The following is a 20,077-nucleotide window of genomic DNA, read 5'->3' on the forward strand; positions in this document are numbered from 1 at the left end:
CTCGGCCCAGCACAAAACGGAACGGTCGGAAAAAGGTCAAGCAGCAGCTACAGCTGATAAGCGCTTCAATCTTCCGCGAAGGCAAAAGTCACACCGTAGCAATTGTGGTTCTTGCCTTACCGAGCAGGTGTTATTCCACTTTAGTTTTTGATAAAATATCTACCTACCCGCAACTAGCAATATCCAAATCATTTTTAATTAAGGATACGCAGATCTTTCGATCACACAAACAGTCGCACAACCACGAACGAACGCACAGAGACGCTATTATATTATGCTCACGGGACAGATTCACACAGCGATCGCGACCTCGTAGCAAAACGGTGGTCGTGGGACTGGTCGTGATCGCGATGCTAGCTCACGGAGCTTGTGATGCAGTGCCTCTGATAACTGGTCCGATGAGCATGATGATGATGCTCTCACGCAGTTGTTTTGTTCTTCTAGCGGGGAAACCTTACACCGTTTTCACGCATACTAATGGAGCAACCTTGCGAGAGGGAGAGATCTTGCAAGGTGGCTGAGATGATCTTCGACTGTACGATAGAAGGGAATCTTTCTTATAGCGTCCAACCAGCAGATGTAAAAAAAAAATCTACAGTGGTGGTCATAGTATTTTCCCTAGTAAATATAAGAATTTGATAGATATTGAATGGCTATCTAAATTTTAGTATGCTATAAATACTTTAACGATTTAAAATACTAATATGTCTTCTTCTGCTTAGCTTAACGACTTACTAGGTCACGCCGGCCATCGAATGGCTCTTACTAGATTTGTTGATACCACGTAGTTGGATACCGGTTCCTCTCTACAGAGGAACAGTGCGAATGGGCTCTACCACCGAACTCTGCCTTGCCTGTTTATGAATTAGAAATCTTTAAATAGCGTTTTTATTAATCAACATGTATTTCTTTGGCGTTAAAAACAATCTTCAGAGACCTTAGCCATCTGTAACCCTCGGTTTCTACCTACCAAACTGTTTACTTACCCGTAGCAGGGGATAGGCAATCCATCGTATTAAAGTACGGTCGTGGCGGGATTCGAAGCTTAGTTGTGCTGAGTGAAAGAGTGGCGCCGTTACCACCTCATTCACCAAACTGCCTGAAAAACATCTGTTAATTGGATGTGTGCAAAATAATAGCATTAAGATTAATTATCCATTATCAGTTTAACACAACAACGTTAATAGAAAAAAAATTTTGTGTTATATTTTATTCAATCGATGTTCGATTTTATGTAAAATACTTAAACGCGGAAAGAGGTAATGTACGTTAGTGTTATGTACGGAACCGGATAAATCCTGCTCGAGCTTAGTTCGATTCCGGATTCACTATCTTTCCCACAAACAAAGGATATTCATTCGTTTTGTCCACGATCATCAACAGGAAGGGTTCGTTGACGGTAAAGTTGATGGTCGGTGGTGGTGGAGCTGCACTGAGTGCGACAAACGATAGGGCCGCTGCAGAAACCGCCTTGGTACCTTGTTCGTCAATTGAGATGTAGGTCCGTTGGGACACGTCTCGAACTATCAGCTGCTCGTTCGTAAGACCTTTCAGGGCCGACGCACGCTCAAAGATCGATCTAAGTCCGAGACTCTTAAGTGCCGGGACTAGCGAGAGAGAGCTAAACATGTTGAACTTTGGAACGTGCAGATGCATCTTGTTGGTGCCACGGTTCTGTTTCAGGCTTGCGATCAACTCGGTCATGCTCGCAATGTCTAGCTGATCGGCTGAACGCTGCAACTGGTGGCGCACCTTTGGCAGCATCAGCACCATCGACAGTCCGGCCGAACCTTCGTACGGTAGCTCGACCCAGCGCATACCGTTGCCATCGGGGAATTCTTTCTCGCCGTACCGGAGCTTGTTGTACTGGTACATCATCGGTACCATCTTGCCGGCCGGAGCTTTCGTGTTATCGGAACTATCGGAAGTTTCGAACAGTCCTGGTTCGGTTTTTGTGAACTGGTGCTTCCACTTTCCCTTGAAGTAGATTACACTCGCCATAATCATACGGGTAGCGGGATCGAGGGTATCTAAAATAGTATCGAGAAGAAAAGCACTGTTAAGTATTCAAAATAAAAAGTGTGTTTTTTGTTTTTGGCCAAAACTTACTGGGCCCAACGATCTCGCGTATAGATCCTTTTGACTTTTTGGTCACCCAATTGTTGGCAGCAGCAGCAGCAGCATTACGATTCTGGAAGTTAACCTGTAGAATTTCTACTCCATCTTCGCGCGCATTCTTTTCGATCGGTAGGCTAATTTTGGTATTCTCTCCCAGAAAGATAGCCATCGCCTGGTCGAGCTTGTTCACGCCCGACTGTTGGGTAGCGATTATCTGGCTGCGGACCAGCTTTCCCAGTTCGCGCGAGGAGGCAAGCACGGAGGAGCGCAGTTCGGCTTTGGCAACATTGTCGGCCGCATCATGCAGCGTAGCAAGGAGTGTCTGTGGCAGTATCGGGCAGATGACAGTGTTCTCTTGTTTCGGTAGTACGACGGACTGGAGCAAAAGTTTTAAAAACGTCTCGTAAACTGGGCAAATCTATTAAACAAAGTATTTGTGGGTTATAAGTACCTTCATCAGGTTCCAGGCAAATTGCATCGCTCCAGGGGATTGCTGTTGCTGTTGCTGCGGCTGCTGCGGCTGCTGCTGTTGCCCGAGGCCAGTTTGGCGAATGTTTGTACTGACATCTGACTGTTCATTGTACCCCGGGAATGATATGGCCGGCTCTTCTTCTTGAAGTTGCAGTCGTTGAAATAGTTGTTGTTGTTTTTGTTGCTGTTGTTGTTGTCGTTGTTGTTGTTGTTGCTGTTGTTCTTGTTGTTGTTGCTGTTGCTGCTGTTGTTGCTGTTGCTGCTGTTGTTGCTGCTGTTGTTGCTGTATTTGTAAATTTTCTTCAATACGCTCAGCTGCCGGACTCGGTCGAGGTATATTTTGTAACGGGAGGTCGTAATACGTAGGAAAACTAAAAAAGGAGTCGGCAAGCTGTGGGTAACCTCGGAAAATTTGTGCCTGCGTTAAGCACAAGGATGAAGCTAACATAAAAAAGATAAACAAACACACACAAAGTTAGTATAACCATTCCCGGAACATAATCGTATGCAAAATGGGCCGCAGTGCGGTGGTTGGTCAAATTTTAGCAGCACGTCCGAACCAGTATTTAGGTGTCATCGTTCGAGCCCGCTAAAACCTGCCATCCGCGGATAAAGGTTACCGAAACCAGTCTTTCCACTGCGCCGGTGAATACGATGCGACGTGTCACAAGAATCCACCGACTACCAACACACTGCCGAGATTGTAGATACTGATCGCTGCCTTCCCTAACTTGCAAAACGGAGGAACACTGTCGTCGAAACTACCTTGACGCTCGGGGAACGCGAGGTTTTCAAGCGTTTCGCTTTGGTGTGATCGTTTCATTAGCATCTTTCATTCTGATTACAATTTCGTACCCTCTGCCCTGATGATATGGTTGATGTACTGTACTTACCACAGATCAGCAGCACGAAATAAACTGGGCTGTCTGCCCGGGGCAAGAATGTCTCAGCGGCCATTGTGTCCGGAACGTGGCGCCGGAACACGTGGGGTACACTTTTGGTGCCGATTTCCTTATGCGTTCCCTAATTGTGCGTTGCGAGTGTTGTCGCACTACAATCACCAGCACACACACACACACACACTTACGACGATGCGCTGCGAACGTGCGAACAGGTTTTGCCACACGGATTTTCCGTTGCTAAACAACTCGTCGTTGTCCCACTTCGCGTTACAGCGTACCGCGTTTCGACTTGCGGCTCGCGAGTTGTGCTAAACACAGTGCCGGGCGATCGTTGCCGATTGTGAATCTGCCTCGGTCGCTGGTTGAGTAGTGACTGACGGACAACAAACAGGCTGCGCTAGGTCACCCGGCATCGGCGCACGGAGTGTGTGCTATGGTTTCTTGATCACACAAACCTGTTATGCTGAGGGATTTTTAACGCTTTAGTTTATCATGGTGTGAAACAACGGGCCTATGTCGCACGAGTGTTAATCCACTTTGGAGCTTGTGTGTTGCTGTACCTGTGTGATAGGTAGCTGGGATAGAGTCTGCAATAAGCTCTATTGCCGTTAAACTTATCAACTGTAGGTTGGGTTGATTATTTGGTTCATGAGCGCCCTTAAAGATGAGTCATTGATGCATGCATGGTCAGCCTTTCAGGGATGCAGTACAACATAGACACGTGCAACAACTGGAAACCGGACAGTACTTGTCCAGCGATCTGTAGATAACGATCGTTGGTTGTAAGATACCTGATGAGATATAACATAAAACGGATGATGATTGGTCGTGTAGTTTTCTTCTACTGATAACACCCCTAATTTGGAATGTTATTTTGGGAAGCTGAAACAGGAAAGGCCTGTTTTTGAATAACTGCAAAAAAGTAGAGAAAAACTTGTTTGACTGATTCCTGCAAATTTATGGTAATTTGAACTGGTCCCAACTATTACTAATGTATGAATTTTGAAAAAAAAAATATGGCGACAGACCGAGCGAAATTTATGGAATTTTTAAATTTAGATTTCTATTTTGCATTTTTTTTTTGTTTGGGAAAATCCAAGATGAATTTATAATCTTTATACAACTACAAACGCAGTGTGATATTCAGTTTAAAAAATGGCATCTGATATTAGAATTTCTTTCAACCAAACGATTTCAAATGGAGAGGAATGCAAAGCTAATCGTTTTTTAAATATTTGCTGATGCACATATACCATGTACGGCTTTATTAAGCAAATAGTAGAGGTAAAATTATTCCTGGTTTACATTAAATAATCATAAATAATCATTCTACCTAGGGTTTCTATACATTCTAACTTCGGTCTACCCTACTCCACGTCCGTACGATCGCTTCTGATAAGCTTCCCGGCATTTGCATGGAGCAAAACCGTTATTTTCATGCTGTGCAGGCCAGTATCGATGTGCGACCATCAGGTGCCAAACTACGCGTGAGTACAATTTCAAAATAGTTAAAAATCTTGAAACGATCATGGTTTGGTGATGGTGGTCGTATTCGCTGGGATCGATTAAGGAAATGTGGTGTTCGCCTGGCTTACGCTCACATTCAGCTCCGTCGATTATCGTCATCTAGTGGAGCCTTCGGGACGGATCCAGTAGAAGAGATATGCTTGTGTGCATGTATGTTGAGGTGTGAGAGAGACATCATTCAACCAACCGGTTAATTGTACACATTAATACTGTCTCAACCGTTGATATGGGAGGTGGGTGTTCGTAGCTAAATGTTAGTGTAAATGGGATCACCTTGCACGTGTGTGCAGGCCTCGAGCAATGAGTATTCCACCGTACAGCTTAGATCCGCAGTGGAATTAAGCTAGATCGACAGTGCAATATCATTTCCCGGCACAAGAACAACAGTCGATGGACATCCTTGCTCCATGCAGGTTATTGGGAAATTTAGCAGATAAATCGAGCTCAAGATAATCGAACTCTTATTTACGCTTAACCGAGCGAATTATATGTTACGAGTTGTTTTTAACATTTGTTGTACGGCGTCGGTAATACGGCAGATAGAACGACGTTGTCGTTCTACCACGTACTGACTATGAGGGTAGTACCGTAATCTAGACAAGCTAAAAACTATGAATGCTGGACGTTTGTGCCCTCATTCCGGCGGGGGAGAATGTTCCATCTACTCAATGTACGGTATGTCCGTGATCTTGCCAGCAACGATCACGATATCGTCGATGACGTCGCGCACGAAGAACAGGAACGGTTTGTCGGCGGTAAAGTGTTCCTGGTCGTCTTCGAGCGTTTTCGACTCGACAAGATTCGTGGCGGACAGTGCGTTCTCGCTGCTCGAACCTTCATCGACGCGGATCGATACATGTTGTACAAGCTCGTCAACGTGGATCTTCTGTTCGGTGGTAATGCCGCTTAGGTCCGCCTTCGAGGTAAACATGGTGATGAGACCGAGCTGTAGAATATGATAATAAGATTGCGTTCATTATACAACAGTTACGGGCTAGATACTAGACACAGAGAGGTTTTGCCATACCTTTGCTAGTGGTTTTTCTGCACGGCTAGTCGTATCGATGCGGAATTTCGGAATACAAATATGTACCGGCATTTTCACCAAAGACTTTTGCACGGTGCTGAGCGTATCAGGGTTGAAGTTCTTGATGAGATCTTTCAATCCTTCTTTGCTATTTGGTACCATCAGCAACAGTGAATAGCGGGAGTTCTAAAGGAACAGAAAAGAAGCTCAATCAACATTTGTACATCTTGATTTTTGGTTAAAAATCAATTCTAATTACTGACATTGTACGGCAACTCCAAGAACTTAGCGTCCAGCTGTTCGTCCTTTCCAACGCCAAAGGTTCCCTGCGATCGCATCATCATGACTGGTCGTTCATCCGTGTTGGTAAAGAAGGTACTTTCTTCCGTGCGGAGTTGCTGCAAGGTAAATTGAATTGTATTAAATCGAAGTACGATATTTTGCTCGAATCCTCATCCTTACCTGGAATGGAGTAGCCCAGCTGCCCCTATAGTACAAACCGTTAAACAGTAGCATTTTAGATTCGTTAACCTGCTCTTCATCTTCCTTCAGGTTAGCCTTTCGTCCTACCAACGAATTTCCACTCAAAGCCGACGCTATGTCTCCCGTTAGGAATGATCGTCTTACGTTGAACTGTAACGAGACAAAAGTGTTCCATAATAAGTAACACTAGTATTTCAAACCATTCCATATCGTACCTTTCTCCTAGAGCCTTGGCTCTCTACCGCCTGCATTACCTCGTGATCATCGTCCAAGCTCAACTCCTTCAACGGTAAAGTCATTTTTTCCGGCTGGTCTTCATTGCGATTGTTGACCGTATCGGAAGTCTTTTTGATCTTCGCCTCATCTGGTTCACCAGCAGCCACAACTTCATTCATAGCTTCCATCTTCTTCTTGGCCAGCTCTTCCTTGATTTTGGTCGGATCAACGTACTCTTTATCGTCGATATTCTTGTCAAACTTTGGATTCTCATCATCGATTTCGTCGTACTTCGTGCTGATGCCAGTGTCGGTTCGAAGTTCATCTTCCACCGGCAGTGCCGACTTAATCTTGAGCACTTCGAAATCAACAATATCCTTGCTATTGCTATTATTGCCACTCTGCTCCACAACCAGGTTATCACCGTCGGGATTGTTACTCTCCTCGGTGATCTCCTCCTCGACCACGACCGGATCGAGCGATGTTTTCGGTTCATCGAAATTGTAATCGTTCCGTTCGATGTCACGCACCTCTACACCATAGTTTTGCTCCAGGACATCTTTGTACGCCTGCACTACGGTGTTGTTCTTGTAGATATAGAACCAGGTTTTGAATTGTGGCTCGTCCGTTGGGCTTTGACCACTCAACCGCTTTAGCGACACATCAAACGCTTTACGGACTGCAAAACGAAACAGGCACAGAGGTTTTCATTTCTCTACAATTAAATGAGTTAAATTTTAACTTACCTAGATCACGATCCGTAGGGAACTTGAAGACATCATACAGCTCCTTTAGTGTTTGCCCCTCGGCTCCCTCGCTGATCATCGCCAATATGGAGGAGAAACCGATCGGCGAAAACACATGGTTACCGGATGTTTCGGCCGCTCCCTTCAACAGACTGCTCGTGATGATGTTAGTCGAGACACCAACCAGACTGCGCGGTTCGCCGCCATCGCGTGAGTAACGCTGCTTGGGCAAAGCGTTACTACCAGGCGTTACCGCTGCAATGATGACGAAAATCACTGTACCGGGAGGGGCCGGAGAAAAGAAACAATCAAAGCGAAAAAGGCATTAGTGAAGGGAAAAAGAATCAATTAAACATGAATGATTGCAAAGCTCGTCCCGCATTCTTCGGCACACCATCCACACTACCCTCCCGTACTGTTACGTTGGGAAGATGCTGGGTTGGAATTAAAACGATACATTCATGTTTTACGCTACACCCGGGTTGGGGTTTTCCCCAACTAGAAATGCCTCACTTAACGTTTGAGGCTCAATTTATGTACGCACCGGCACACGGCACTTTCGCACATCACACAGCGCCGAACAGTTCCCATCGTACTTGCTGGGGCATCAGGGAAAATCGCATCATAATCAGCATCGTAACATCGGTGCTGTGTCCCATGTTTATTGCGGGTGTGTTTCGCAGATCGTAGTTTTAGTACGGCCGATTTGTACCACCCCACTGCCACACCCCCCTCCCCTTGTATGGTGTAGATGACAATTTTCTTTTCTCACCCATTTGCCGGGCATCGCCCATTCAACGGATCATTCGTTCCGATCCATTCGTAACCTGGGTGCAGCAGCAGCAGCAACCCAGGGTGAAAGTCCGGAAACCCGGGTGTCCGGACATTCGTGTTTGAAATTTTTCCATTTAATATGAATGATACAACAACTGACAGAAATAGTAAGCAAACTAAAAAAAAAAAATGGAAACAATCGGGAGAGAGAAACAGAGTCATTACCACACCTTGGAACTGGTTGGCCCCGAACGGAACTTTTTGAAAATGCACACCGGCGGCACGATAAAGCTATTTATATTCGTATAAACATAAAGTCCCACATCACGCAATCATTTCTTTGCGCGGAAATAAAGGGTATCATAAATAGATGCTGTTGCACTCCCATCGGGTTTTGGGCTGTGAACAAATTAATTCAAATCACTCTATCAAAGCGCCACACGGAAAAGGTTCCATTTTTTCGTGTGATTATAAACCCGCATCTCGTTTGTAATCCAAATTCTTTCCTAGCGGTTGTGTTCTTTGGTGTGTGTGTGTGTGCGCTAGACAGATAATTGAATGATCGTGATGAATTAACAACATCGGGAAGGAAAGCTATAACCGTTGAGGTGTAAGGTGTGGTGTGTGCTGTAAGCTAACGGTTAGATCGCGTTTGGCAGCATGGATACTACGTCCCCCACAATCCCAAATGTGGATGACGGGCGTGATTTATTCAAAGGTGCCATGGGGTGCCACACGAGTTTGATAACGGCACCCGATCCGGGAGCTTTCGTGTGAAAGTAGTGAAGTGTTCGCGAGCATGGATGGATTAAATAAAAAAAAAACCTTTGTAATCGAAAGCAAATCAACCCTCAGTTAAGCTTTGAATTTAGTCCACGCTTAATACACCGTGAGGTTGGAGATTAATAATATTTGGGGAAATTATTTCGTTAAAAAGGAATTCCTTCATGTGCCGAAATCGATACACTTTTGGGTGCCCTCGTTTGACTTTCCAACCAGAAAAAGTAGGTGTTGTAATAGCAACACATCTGCCGTAGCTGGTGCAACGCAAGCTACATTGCTTTCGGAATCATCTATCTTTGATCGGACGCGATCGATTTCAGTTTCAACTCGAACCGTAGAGAAAGTGCAAACCCTGATTGACTAACCGTATGACAAGCGATCTTAATAAAATGCACCTCCCGATGGTCGGGAGATTACTCAGCATGCTGTTCGTCGATCGAAGCATAACTACGCAACCACGTGTAGTTTGGTTGGTGAAATTAGTGAAATGCAAAAAGGAAAGCAGTATGATCTTTGCCAAAACGTGTTGATCGTACCAAACGATTCCGCAAACACTTGCACTGGGGGAGAAAAATTTGTGAAAACCAGTGCAGAAACGCTTTGCATCGTACACATACAGTGCAAAAATAGTCTAAAAACAATTCCCCATTTAAGATCCATTCCTATCGTGCTCCAGGAAGCGCATAAATTTGGCTCCAAATGACCGTCGGCTGTCAAACTGTGGCGCTGTAAATAAATCGACCCAGCATGGATGCCGCACGCCGGATACGACCGTAAATCGTCACACTGCAAATATTTACCCACCCGCGTCTTCGGTCTCGGTTGTCCAATTAAAACAAACAAATGTGTAGCCGACCTGTCCGTGTGGATGGCAAAGCAAAGGCGTGCACCAAGAACGACCCCGTCGGTCGACCGACCGGTGAAAGCTAACGGTGACTGAGCTTAAATTTTGAAAATTTCGCATTCACCTCGTTTGTTTGTTTCTTCAATTGTCCGTATTCGCTATATGTGGGGAGGGTTTAGGTGATGGATTTTTTTTTTGAAATTTTGTTTTGGATACTTCTTTTGCGTATGTAAAGTTGAGCAGAGAATTGTAATGGAAGGTTCATGATTCGTTTCGTACCACAACGTCCTAAGGGGCTCGACGAGATGATCATTGACCAACTTGGAAAGCGAAAACAACCACACAACAATCATCCTTGATCGACAGTTTGTCAAAAAGTTTGTTTTGGTGTTTCCTGTGCCTTTGTGCCTGATGGCATAAGTGAAAGCTTCTTGCGCTTGTTTGTAGGAGCAAATCCATTACAAAGCGTAGTGCATGTGTTGTGGTTTCCAGCCGGGATGACAGGTGGCAATGGTGGGACAGGTTTGTGTGTGCTTTTGGGATGCAAAACGGAATCTTCAGGTACAGCAATTGTACGTGCGCGGAATGGTGATGGTTGTGAAAGGTTTTGTGAAACAATTTGCATCCGGAAATAGCATTTGGCTCAGTGGATTTGGTACTGAAGCTTGGATTTAAGAGCACTTTTTAAATACTAACATATCTCCAAAAAATCCCAGGTACTGAGGTACTTGTTTAATGATCTGGCGATCGGTGTTGGCCACCACCATGGGCGCCAGTTCTAAGGGAGCGTCAAAATTAGAAGATTTCATAAAACAATCACCAAGGAATACGGCCTGGCCGTCATAACGAACTAAAAAAAAATATTAAAATAAAACAATCACCTGGTTCATGCTCCTTTAAGAATGCCTTAACAGTAACATCGAATCTGAATCCAATAAAACAAACCTATTTAATTCCAATGCTATGTACTTATCTCAGCAAATTAAAAAAATATTTTTATTTTTAAAATCTAATAATGACAATTGTTTTCGGAAAAAAACTGTTTTACAGCTCGAAGCATTTTTGAGTACGTTTTTAAGAATCAGTTCAAAACGCCATAAAAAAGCAAAATGCGCCATGGTTAAAAGGAGGATATTTTCTCGCCCACGGTAAATTTAATGAGGAAGAATTTGCTGCAGAAATTATCAACGTCTGCTGCAAAATGAATGATGAATTACCATCCAGATTCAAAGGACTTGCGGAAGTGGGTAGATTGTTTGCTTTTGTTTGAGGAAATAACTTTAAAACTTTGAATGTGAAGATCTGTATGCAAATACTACGACAAGCTTGCGTATGTTACTTACACTTCCCTTTTCAGTAAAGGAGCTGCAGTAAATTAAAATTTATAACGAAATTACATGCTATCAGCAATGAGACAGAAACGTCTCACCAAGCTTGCTCTAATTTCTATTGCAAACAAAATATTAATAATATCATCCAATATTAATTTTGATGAAATTGTTACTGAATTTTCAAACGTAGAAGCGTGCATGCTTAAGCTTAAAGTATGATAAAATTATATGACACATGTGAACAACACACCGACTACGGCAATTATAACAGCAGGGGCAGAAGTACAGTATTTCTACTGTACTTCTGTACGGTTTTCTGCCAACGGCGCCAAGTGACTACGCTACGGCTCTGAATACTGATGCGGTTGTTGATCTCTTAAGAGTCGTCCACGTGTAGTAAAGACTGATTATAGTGCCTACGTGATAGAAAAGGCTTCTATTAGAAGCCTTTTCCGATATAGTGCTAGCATACGAATGACCAACTAGCAAGAGACTAAAATGTACGTCTGTCGACTAGTGAAAACCTCTTTTACTCGCTGTTATAATTCCATGTGCCATGACCTTACTAGTGGATGAGTTACTAGCGATTGATACTCTTGAAAGCTAGGGTAGACTGGCCAAAGCATTAGAATGGCACCGGATGTCCCAAATGAAGGATAAATGGTTGAAATTATTGATAGACAGACGTGGTTTCCTTCAACAGTTCAAGACTGTCATAAAGATTGTGGAATGAACAAGGAAACTTGCTTCAAAGAAAAACATAAAATTAATTTTAACTAATATAAATCGATCGTATGCTTTAGACATGCTAGACTTTAATGAGTTGATTCGGTCATGAGGATAATAAAACCTATGCTTAATTTAAATGGATCAAGATATCCGTTTGATAAAAGATTATTACATAAAGCAATGGAACACCTAACAGCTATTCAGAGCATGGTCACTGGATTAAATGTAGTGCGAAAACAAAACGATCGTGGCAATTGAAGGAGAAAAATACTTCCGCCAAACTGTAATACAATGCAATCAATCACAGTAATTGAATGTGTTTGAAAGACAGACGACATAAACATTCAATTAGCGTTACTTTCACTGTCAACATTTAGCATATATGTAACGGTGTCCGGTGTGCTATGACCATTTGGCAAGCGATCTCGCGTCGGTCGGTGTGTCGTTAAAATTATATTAGCGTACAAACGAATCACGCCACTTGACTTGCCTACTACTGTCTAACCATCCAACCGTGAAATGATCGTTGCTTTAGTGAATGTTTCCAAAACACGAGCAATATATGCGATTAGCTAACTGGCCAGAGGTCACTCTCGGTAGCTTGCGGCTTCTGCGGCTGCTCTACCTTACATTTGCATCCCTTGCCCGGTTGGGTGAGATTCATTCCGCCGTCTTTTTGCCTGTCGGGCCACGGATCATCGTCTCCGTTTGTGCCATTTGGCGATCTTTCTGTTTGGTCATGGTCAGACAAGTACGCAATCGATGCAACCGAAGAAACCGCGCCACAGAAACCGTACGCCGTATGATTTGCGTTCCGCGGTTCCGCGGTTGAATGATGCTGCAGCAGGATGCCGCGCAAGATCACACGATCGCTGCAAGCTGTTGCAAAGCCGTTGTTCCGTCTCATCAGTGGAAACGGCACTGCTGCTGTTTTTTTTATGTAGGACCATTTTGAATTCCTCGCCTCCAACAACACATCTAGGCTTATGATTTCTTTAGCTTTCCAACCATGCTTTCCAACAGCCGCAGTCACATAGCGGTAGGGAAAATTCCAACCAAATTTAAGCGGCATTTTTTCCACTCCACAAGTAATTTGTTTTTGAACACAAAAATGAAAGAATGGCAGTTTCTTTTACCATGGAAAGTGAGGAGTGAACATTTTTGTCTCAATCGTTTGTGCAAATTAAGGGAAACCCATAGGCTCCTCATCGCTGTCATCAACGAAATAGATATCCAACATTATTAAGACACCCAGCCGGTGACATCTCGATTTCGACCGACCGAGCCCACTATTTGTACAAGAAGTAGCACATAAAACTAGTGGGAAAATGCATTGTTTATCAGGCTGAATGAAGCTTTCCATCAGTGCAACGCAACCGAACATTTTTTTCCACGAAACTCTGGCACTTTAATTCGTTTTCCGAAGCATGAATTGGCTGTCCAAAAACGATAAATCGCCTTCTTCATCTCGCACTTTTACTTGCTCTCGTTTTCCATCATCATTCCACTGTTCATTTTCCTCGCCGTCATTTTTCCATCCACAAGGAAAAAAAAACCTTTTGCTCAAAATAAGAGCGAAAGTGTGATGAAACGGTGATTTAATGCGGTAAAACCTAAATTGTGCCATATTCACAGGAGGTGGGGAACCCTCTACAAAAAAAAACGTAATAAAAATAAAAACGATTTATAATATGACCATTAGGCTTTGATTTACAGTAACGGATTTCGCACAATAGTGCCCCTAACCGAAAAACCGGGGTGAGTGGCTTTCCCATGCCTTGCCAAATGTGCTTGGTGGTCTGATAGTGGAGACCGTTGGAGGTGTGCGGGTCTGGATCACAAATTACAAAACATTTCTCCAGCGCAAACAACAACAAAAAGCCAACCAACGATCGGAAAAGCGATCACTGTGGGTGGGAAGTTGGTTTTGTTGACCGATCGGCCAGTGATAATAGGCGAACTGTTTGAAAATGCGCGCGATAAAATGAAGCCATTATGACGCTTAATTGAAAGAAAAGCCCCGTTTTTTTTTGTGCGATTCTCGACTCGAAGCGAATTGTACATAACCAGGTTTTATTGTTGCCCCTATGCCCCCACCCTGTTTTGGGTGGGTTTAAAGATATTGTTTTGCAGCATAATTACATGATTTTAAAACCCATGTGCGAAACAAACACCGTACAACGGCGGAGCTTTCAGCGAGCGGAAATATTAGTATTGTATTTTTGCCTCCCATCAATCAGTTACTTATTGGCGGTGAAAATTAACAACATTATCCATTACCTGTTACTTCTCCCGCTGGATGTTGTATGCTTCTTCTGCCCGCTAGGCAGCATTTCCCATAATAATGGGTCACCGGTGCGGACCTATACCGGTGCATCCGAGAACGGTTTGCAGTTGCGCTGTTCCTGCCACGATTAGCTCCAATTGATCCAACATTACCGACCTCATGTTACGAAGAGAACCACACCATACAACACAACCACCGGGAACATGGCCGGTTGCTATCAGGTGAAGCGGTTGCACGCTTCAACGAATTGCAGGCCGGTCTTGTTGGTTGAGAAAAACATGCATTTGAGGCGCTTGGAGCTTGCCGAAGAAAAAACACTAAAGACCACCAGACTCACATACCAAACAACGATCGAGTTCTGGTTGCCGCAAACCACTCGCTAAAACAGCTGATGCTTGCTAACAACGTGTACGAGCGCATGTTGAAGACGCTCTCGTTTGCTAGATAAACGAGAGCACCACAGGTGGTTGCGATTGGCCGGTACCTACGGGTCCTACCACTAACCAGCACTGATGTGGTGGTTATATTTTATTAGATCAATCAATTCGATTACGCTCGGTTGGTAAACTAATTTCATCATTTGGCGTTGGAATCCAGATAATCACGCTCATTGGCCACTTGCCAACGCCACACAGAAGCTTGCGAGAGTCCCAAGAACGTACTCGCATCATAAGCGGAGAAAAAAACCTACCAAAAAGTAGGTTAGAATCGTAAAAAACAACTATCCAACCAATTTCTCCACGCTTAGGTGCTTTTGGGTGCTTAGGTGCTTTAGGTTCTGCCATACGCAGCTTGACCGTTGGCCCATTTAGCGCAGCAAATCTGACTTATCCGACTCTCGGGGAGAAACGTTCACGGATCGGTTTTTTTTTGCAGTGGAATGCCTCAAACCGCACACGTCCAACACATTTGTTCGTCTGTTTGTTCGGATATTGGCTGGTACGACTCTCGCCATGTTTTGCCTGTCCCACCTTAAGCTGACCTTAATCGATGCTTACTGTTTTCTGAAAGCGATCACTGCTCGATTCTTGCGATGTGTTCAGTGTTCCCGGTTCCGGTAGGTGAGCAGGGTAACCATCACCCCCAGCGAGTACCGTTGTGTCGCAACCAGTGCCTTTCAACGACCATGACCTAATATTAAATTGACAGCGGGCGCGACGCGGACGATCGGTTAGATAGGATCAATTACTGGTTGTGGTGCTAACATCCTTACTTTGGGTGGGGGGTTTTTTTTTGTAGACCACTTATTACAAGTGTTGTGGTATAATTGATTGCTTCTAACACTACTTAACAAGGTGTTAGACCTTCACGGGAAGGACATTTGTCAAATCGCGTTAAAATATTCCGTTCCAAATGCGAGCACACATGTGAACTTGAACCTTCAAGATGAGTAGGTCTTCCGATTGGAAAAGACGCGATAGTTAAAGATAAAACTTTAAATTAATTCTGCTACCGTTTCTGCCCAACTGAAGCTTTAAGTTGAGGTGGACCCAAAGAGTTTTCTGTTATATTCATACCCAAGATAAAGAGTGACAGTTAGTCAAAATAGCCCAATAATTTGAATGCTCAGATAACGTGCGTGATCACCAGTGCTGTAATTTTGGTCGCTCTATTTGGGTGGTTAATTTTTATCTTCCTTCCTTTAACCGACCGACGACTCCTACTGGCCCCTGGTCCCCTGCACGCACGCAAAAAAAAAACAAAAATATAAACAATCAACTGAAACTTAAAATTGGGCGATACGCTCTGGGATCACCTTAAAGTAACATGACAGGAAGCACGACGATGGCATCTTATGGCGAATTATAGCGTTTCCCGGTTCCCCGAAGAATGATCGCAGGAAGACCGTTCGGTTATGCACCGTTACTTTCGTTAATTAGTGACCACGAACGAGCATGGACGAGCAGAAAAAAGCAAAAAAAAAAATTGGGAATTTATATTAAAAGCCAAAGCAGAGACAAACCTCCCCAAATGCGCGAAAGAAACCGGGTTGACCAGAGAGAACGCTCGGCGAGTTCGTGAATTGACAAATTAGCACATCCGTTTGTGGCTCGTTTTTTTTGTGCCAGCATCGACACCCTGGTACTCTTGCGAATTGCAATGCTCTGCTTGAACACAGGAAGGGACACAAGATGCTAAAGCCGTTTAACGGAGTAATCAGCTCGGGATAAACCATTCTGCCCAGTTGCCATTGCTAGGTTGTTTTTTTTATTGCCAATCGAGCCCCGATGTGATTGAGCCTGTGCTCCCGGAGGGGACGTCTCCAAGATCCGAGAGCCGTTTATTTCTTTCCCAATCCCATCGCGGTGGGCTATTGACCCGCTTTGGGTGCTGCGCCACCCCTTCTGGCGCAAGGGAAAAGATGAATGTGTTCACATTGTGTGCAGTGTCCACATACCGTGGGAGGATGGTGGCAAGGTGTGTGTGTGGGTTGCGTTTTTCTCTCGCATCTCTTTTCGTGTTCTTCTTCCCAGCATCCCCAACCCTGCTTCTTGATCATCCGGTCGATCGGGCACAAACATGCAAACAGGTTCTGTGCTAGGTGGACCAATCCGACCATGCACAATAAAATAAAACTGAGAACGCGGCGACCGAAAGATCGCAACCGTAGCCACCGATCATCGAGATCATCTGAGGATTCTGCGTGCAGCGGTTTGCGAGGATCGCGAACGAAAGAAGCCACAGAGGGTTGTTTCGTGTGTCATGTGTGTGTGTAACCTACACCGACCGGCCCCGGGTCGATTTGGATGGACAAATAATGGACGATGGCCGTGGAGAGTACAGTTATAATTGTGGATCCCGGAGCAACCATCTTGTCGGCATTTATATACTGACCAGGCTGGCATCTTATATCGCATGCACTCGAAATGGTTGAGCATGGTATCACAATCACACGCACATAAGTTGAACTAGAACGGACTGGAGATCGATTTGGAAAGAGAACACGCGACTTGATACGGTGGAAAACCCACCTTTGGGCGTAGGACACATGACGAGATGATTGTTGTGTGTGATGTCGGTGAATGCGACGAAACGGAACACCCGTAATTGGAAATAGTTTTATTGAACGACAGCCCAAACACCCTAGGCGACTACCTTGGAGGAGGGGCTGACAAGTAGCTGCTTGAAATATTGTGCCGACTTTCCACTGACCGGGGTGTTAAATTTGTCCCTCACTTCATCTGCGCCGGTGTACTTTTTCGAATCCATCAGACTGCCCAAACCGTTGGCTAATTTCGCTAGCGGATACACATACTCCGCGTCCGAAGCGAGCGTACCATTTTCGACCGTGAGTGACTGTAGCAGCACCTCCACCGCCTTAAAGCGCTGCTGAGCAGTAGGAAGCTGTCCGATAAAGTTGACCACGCTGGGAAGTGTGTCCGGCTGGGGTTTGGTGCCTTCGGGTAGCTTAAGCAACCGTTCGTTCAGGTAGGCGAAACGGTCCGGGAAGCGTCTTGCAATGGAAACGAGCGTGTCGTACGAGTTCGCTGTCAGGTTGCGCCTTAGGCGCTCTAAATGGTCATTGAACAGTTGCTCTTGACTGCCCAGCACCGGATTGGCGACATTGGCCACATCGACAGTGTAGAGCGTTTCGAGCAGTGGGTCATGGGCTTCGCGTACCACCTTCTCGATCAACTTGTACATATTTCGTTGCGAGGTGCGAAACGGCAATGCCCAAGCATACTTCAACAGTTCCTGTACGTTAGTGGGTTGAACGTCCGGCTGTGGATTGTTGCCATCCTCGAGGATGCTGTAGAACATAGCCCGTTCGATCCGGCCCGAGGTGATCGTACTGTGGAAAACTTCCGTTTGCAGTGCGGCCAGTTCATTCCAGGCGTCACGCAGCTGCTGATCGAGCACCTTGTCCAGCTTCGTTAGGTCTGCCTTCGTTGGTTCGAACATGGCTTGCAAACTAGTCATGGCCGTTTCAATTTTCGGCAGCAACTCCCTTTGCACAACCACCGCTGGAGGTGGAGGTGGTTGTTTTTTCGCCAGAATCGTACACCGGATGCGTGCCTGTTGGTACTGCATTATATGGTTTTTGGTTTCGCACAGTTTGTGAACAGGACAACTTTCGGCCGCTTTTATCCACGTTTTGACTGAGGAAATCATTCCAGTGAGCCCTAATCCACAAACCTTCTTACCAGGGTAAGGATCCACAGCACACTGTACATGGCCCAGTTGGGCGTACAGGTTTAGGAGTAGAAAAAGCACAACAGCACTAGCGGACATTTTAAATGTCTGGAGGTGAGTTTGAAGTAAAGATGAAACTTGAGATTTTATACCGTTTGTTGGATAGTATGTCTCGGTCCATTGGACTGAAATATTGGTTCAGTTGTGTCATGCGGCTAATGTTTGTCCACCTTTCAACTAGATTAATTATAGCTGTAATAACTTGTTCTTGTCTAGAATCATATTTTGTGATGCATCCCCTTCTTCTTGATACAAAGGCGACAGATCTTCTAGACGTTACAAAGAGTCATATGTTCATCTTCTTGTCATCACATAAGATTCTTTGTATCGTTGTGTTGACGTTGTTGTGTCAATAACTCCCAAATTATATCTGTTACACGGTCGAGCAGATCACAAATCATCTTGCTAATAACCCCCATCAAAACATGCTGGTAATTTAATTTGCAAAAATGAAAGTAACTTACGTATCGTTATCGAATATGCGGAGGTCATTGCTGCTTTCTTGAAGATTCACGCGTCACACCGTATATTTCTACCTCACCAACGCGTTACACCGCCACAGAAGCCACAACAAACACCGACGGAAGTAAACAACCGACAACTTTCTTCTGCAGCCGCGTTCAATGTCCGGTCGTCGGGTACGACCTCTGGCATCAGTGGTTGCCTGAAGCTGAAGAGAGTTCAACGGCTATGCTGCGAGGAGTCTTTTTACTTTAAATACCACAATGCTTAATGTGGTGCGAAGTGACCACCACCCCACGGAAGCCTCGCGGACGAAGAACTTTCTCCACGTGTTTCGGGCAATGTGCTGTAGGCGCAATGCTTCACGATGCTCTTTGGTCAATTAGCACTCCTCTCTTCGTTACACACAAAATTCAGGCACCTATAGTTCACTATGTTTTTGTTACGGGATATGTTCTTCACTTATCGCTCACTACAAACAAACATTACACACACACACAAACCTGCACTGGCCAGAAACCTCGACTGGATTTTTCTCGGCTTGGGGTTTGGTTCCCGTTCCCGGCAACGTTACACAATGGACTGTTACCTAACGGCGGGCGGGAATCGAGTTTTATACACCTCGACGATCGTTCCCGAACAGGTTCAAATCTGGACGCGCGCGCACGCTGCCCAGACGCCGCGGACTCTCCAGTGTGGTTCGCGGATTCCCTCTCGGGAGAACCGCCAACAGGATGAGATGAGCAGCACCAGGGGGATATGCCTGCCTGTCGTACTCACGTATCCAAACCGAACGTCCGCCGAACGCGCCCAGTGACGCTGTTGGACTGTCGGCAAGGTTTGCCGATCGTTCCATTTGGTGGTACGGCTCTTGGTTCATTCGGTGTGCATGAATCCCCCCACCAGCGCCCACTTGTACATCCGAGGGCTCGGCGAGCATTCTCTCTGTCGGTGACTTTCTTCGCAACCAAAAACATTGGCCCCAACATTTGCCCCACTCTGCAGCATACGGGGCAGACCCGAAGAGTCGTCGAGAACAGCACGATGGAAACGAAGAAAGGCGAGAGAAACGCACGCACATGCGATAAGCGTACGATCATGATCGCTAACAAAAGCTGCAACCAAAAGAAAGCTCCGGAGAGGAAAAAGCTTCGTTTTTTTAATTTTTGTATTGAGGGTTTTT

At 45.0% G+C, this 20,077-nt stretch overlaps 5 protein-coding genes across 5 annotated transcripts in view; 1 reads left to right on the forward strand and 4 right to left on the reverse strand.

Moving 5' to 3' along the window:
• LOC126565883 (uncharacterized) overlaps positions 1 to 20,077 on the reverse strand; it is a 482,940-nt gene that overhangs the window by 63,314 nt on the left and 399,549 nt on the right. The window lies entirely within an intron of this gene.
• Positions 1 to 20,077, forward strand: part of LOC126559640 (laminin subunit beta-1) — a 379,704-nt gene that overhangs the window by 46,618 nt on the left and 313,009 nt on the right. The gene's annotated exons all lie outside the window — the stretch shown is intronic.
• Positions 1,309 to 3,546, reverse strand: LOC126565850 (glia-derived nexin-like). The gene is made up of 4 exons (XM_050223062.1): positions 3,483 to 3,546; positions 2,570 to 2,730; positions 2,110 to 2,494; positions 1,309 to 2,030 (listed from the first exon to the last, which is right to left on the reverse strand). Exons 1-4 carry the CDS (start codon positions 3,544 to 3,546, stop codon positions 1,309 to 1,311), a joined length of 1,332 nt encoding a protein of 443 aa, XP_050079019.1.
• Positions 5,660 to 7,760, reverse strand: LOC126558339 (serine protease inhibitor 3/4). Its single transcript, XM_050214340.1, has 6 exons — positions 7,491 to 7,760; positions 6,744 to 7,423; positions 6,508 to 6,678; positions 6,309 to 6,443; positions 6,046 to 6,231; positions 5,660 to 5,964 (listed from the first exon to the last, which is right to left on the reverse strand). The coding sequence occupies exons 1-6, from the start codon at positions 7,567 to 7,569 to the stop codon at positions 5,680 to 5,682; spliced, it is 1,536 nt and encodes a 511-aa protein (XP_050070297.1). The 5' UTR covers positions 7,570 to 7,760; the 3' UTR covers positions 5,660 to 5,679.
• Positions 17,323 to 18,471, reverse strand: LOC126565861 (uncharacterized). Its single transcript, XM_050223074.1, has one exon. It carries the CDS (start codon positions 18,469 to 18,471, stop codon positions 17,323 to 17,325), a length of 1,149 nt encoding a protein of 382 aa, XP_050079031.1.

The sequence above is a fragment of the Anopheles maculipalpis genome, chromosome 2RL, assembly GCF_943734695.1.
Source record: "Anopheles maculipalpis chromosome 2RL, idAnoMacuDA_375_x, whole genome shotgun sequence".
Lineage (NCBI taxonomy): Eukaryota > Metazoa > Arthropoda > Insecta > Diptera > Culicidae > Anopheles > Anopheles maculipalpis.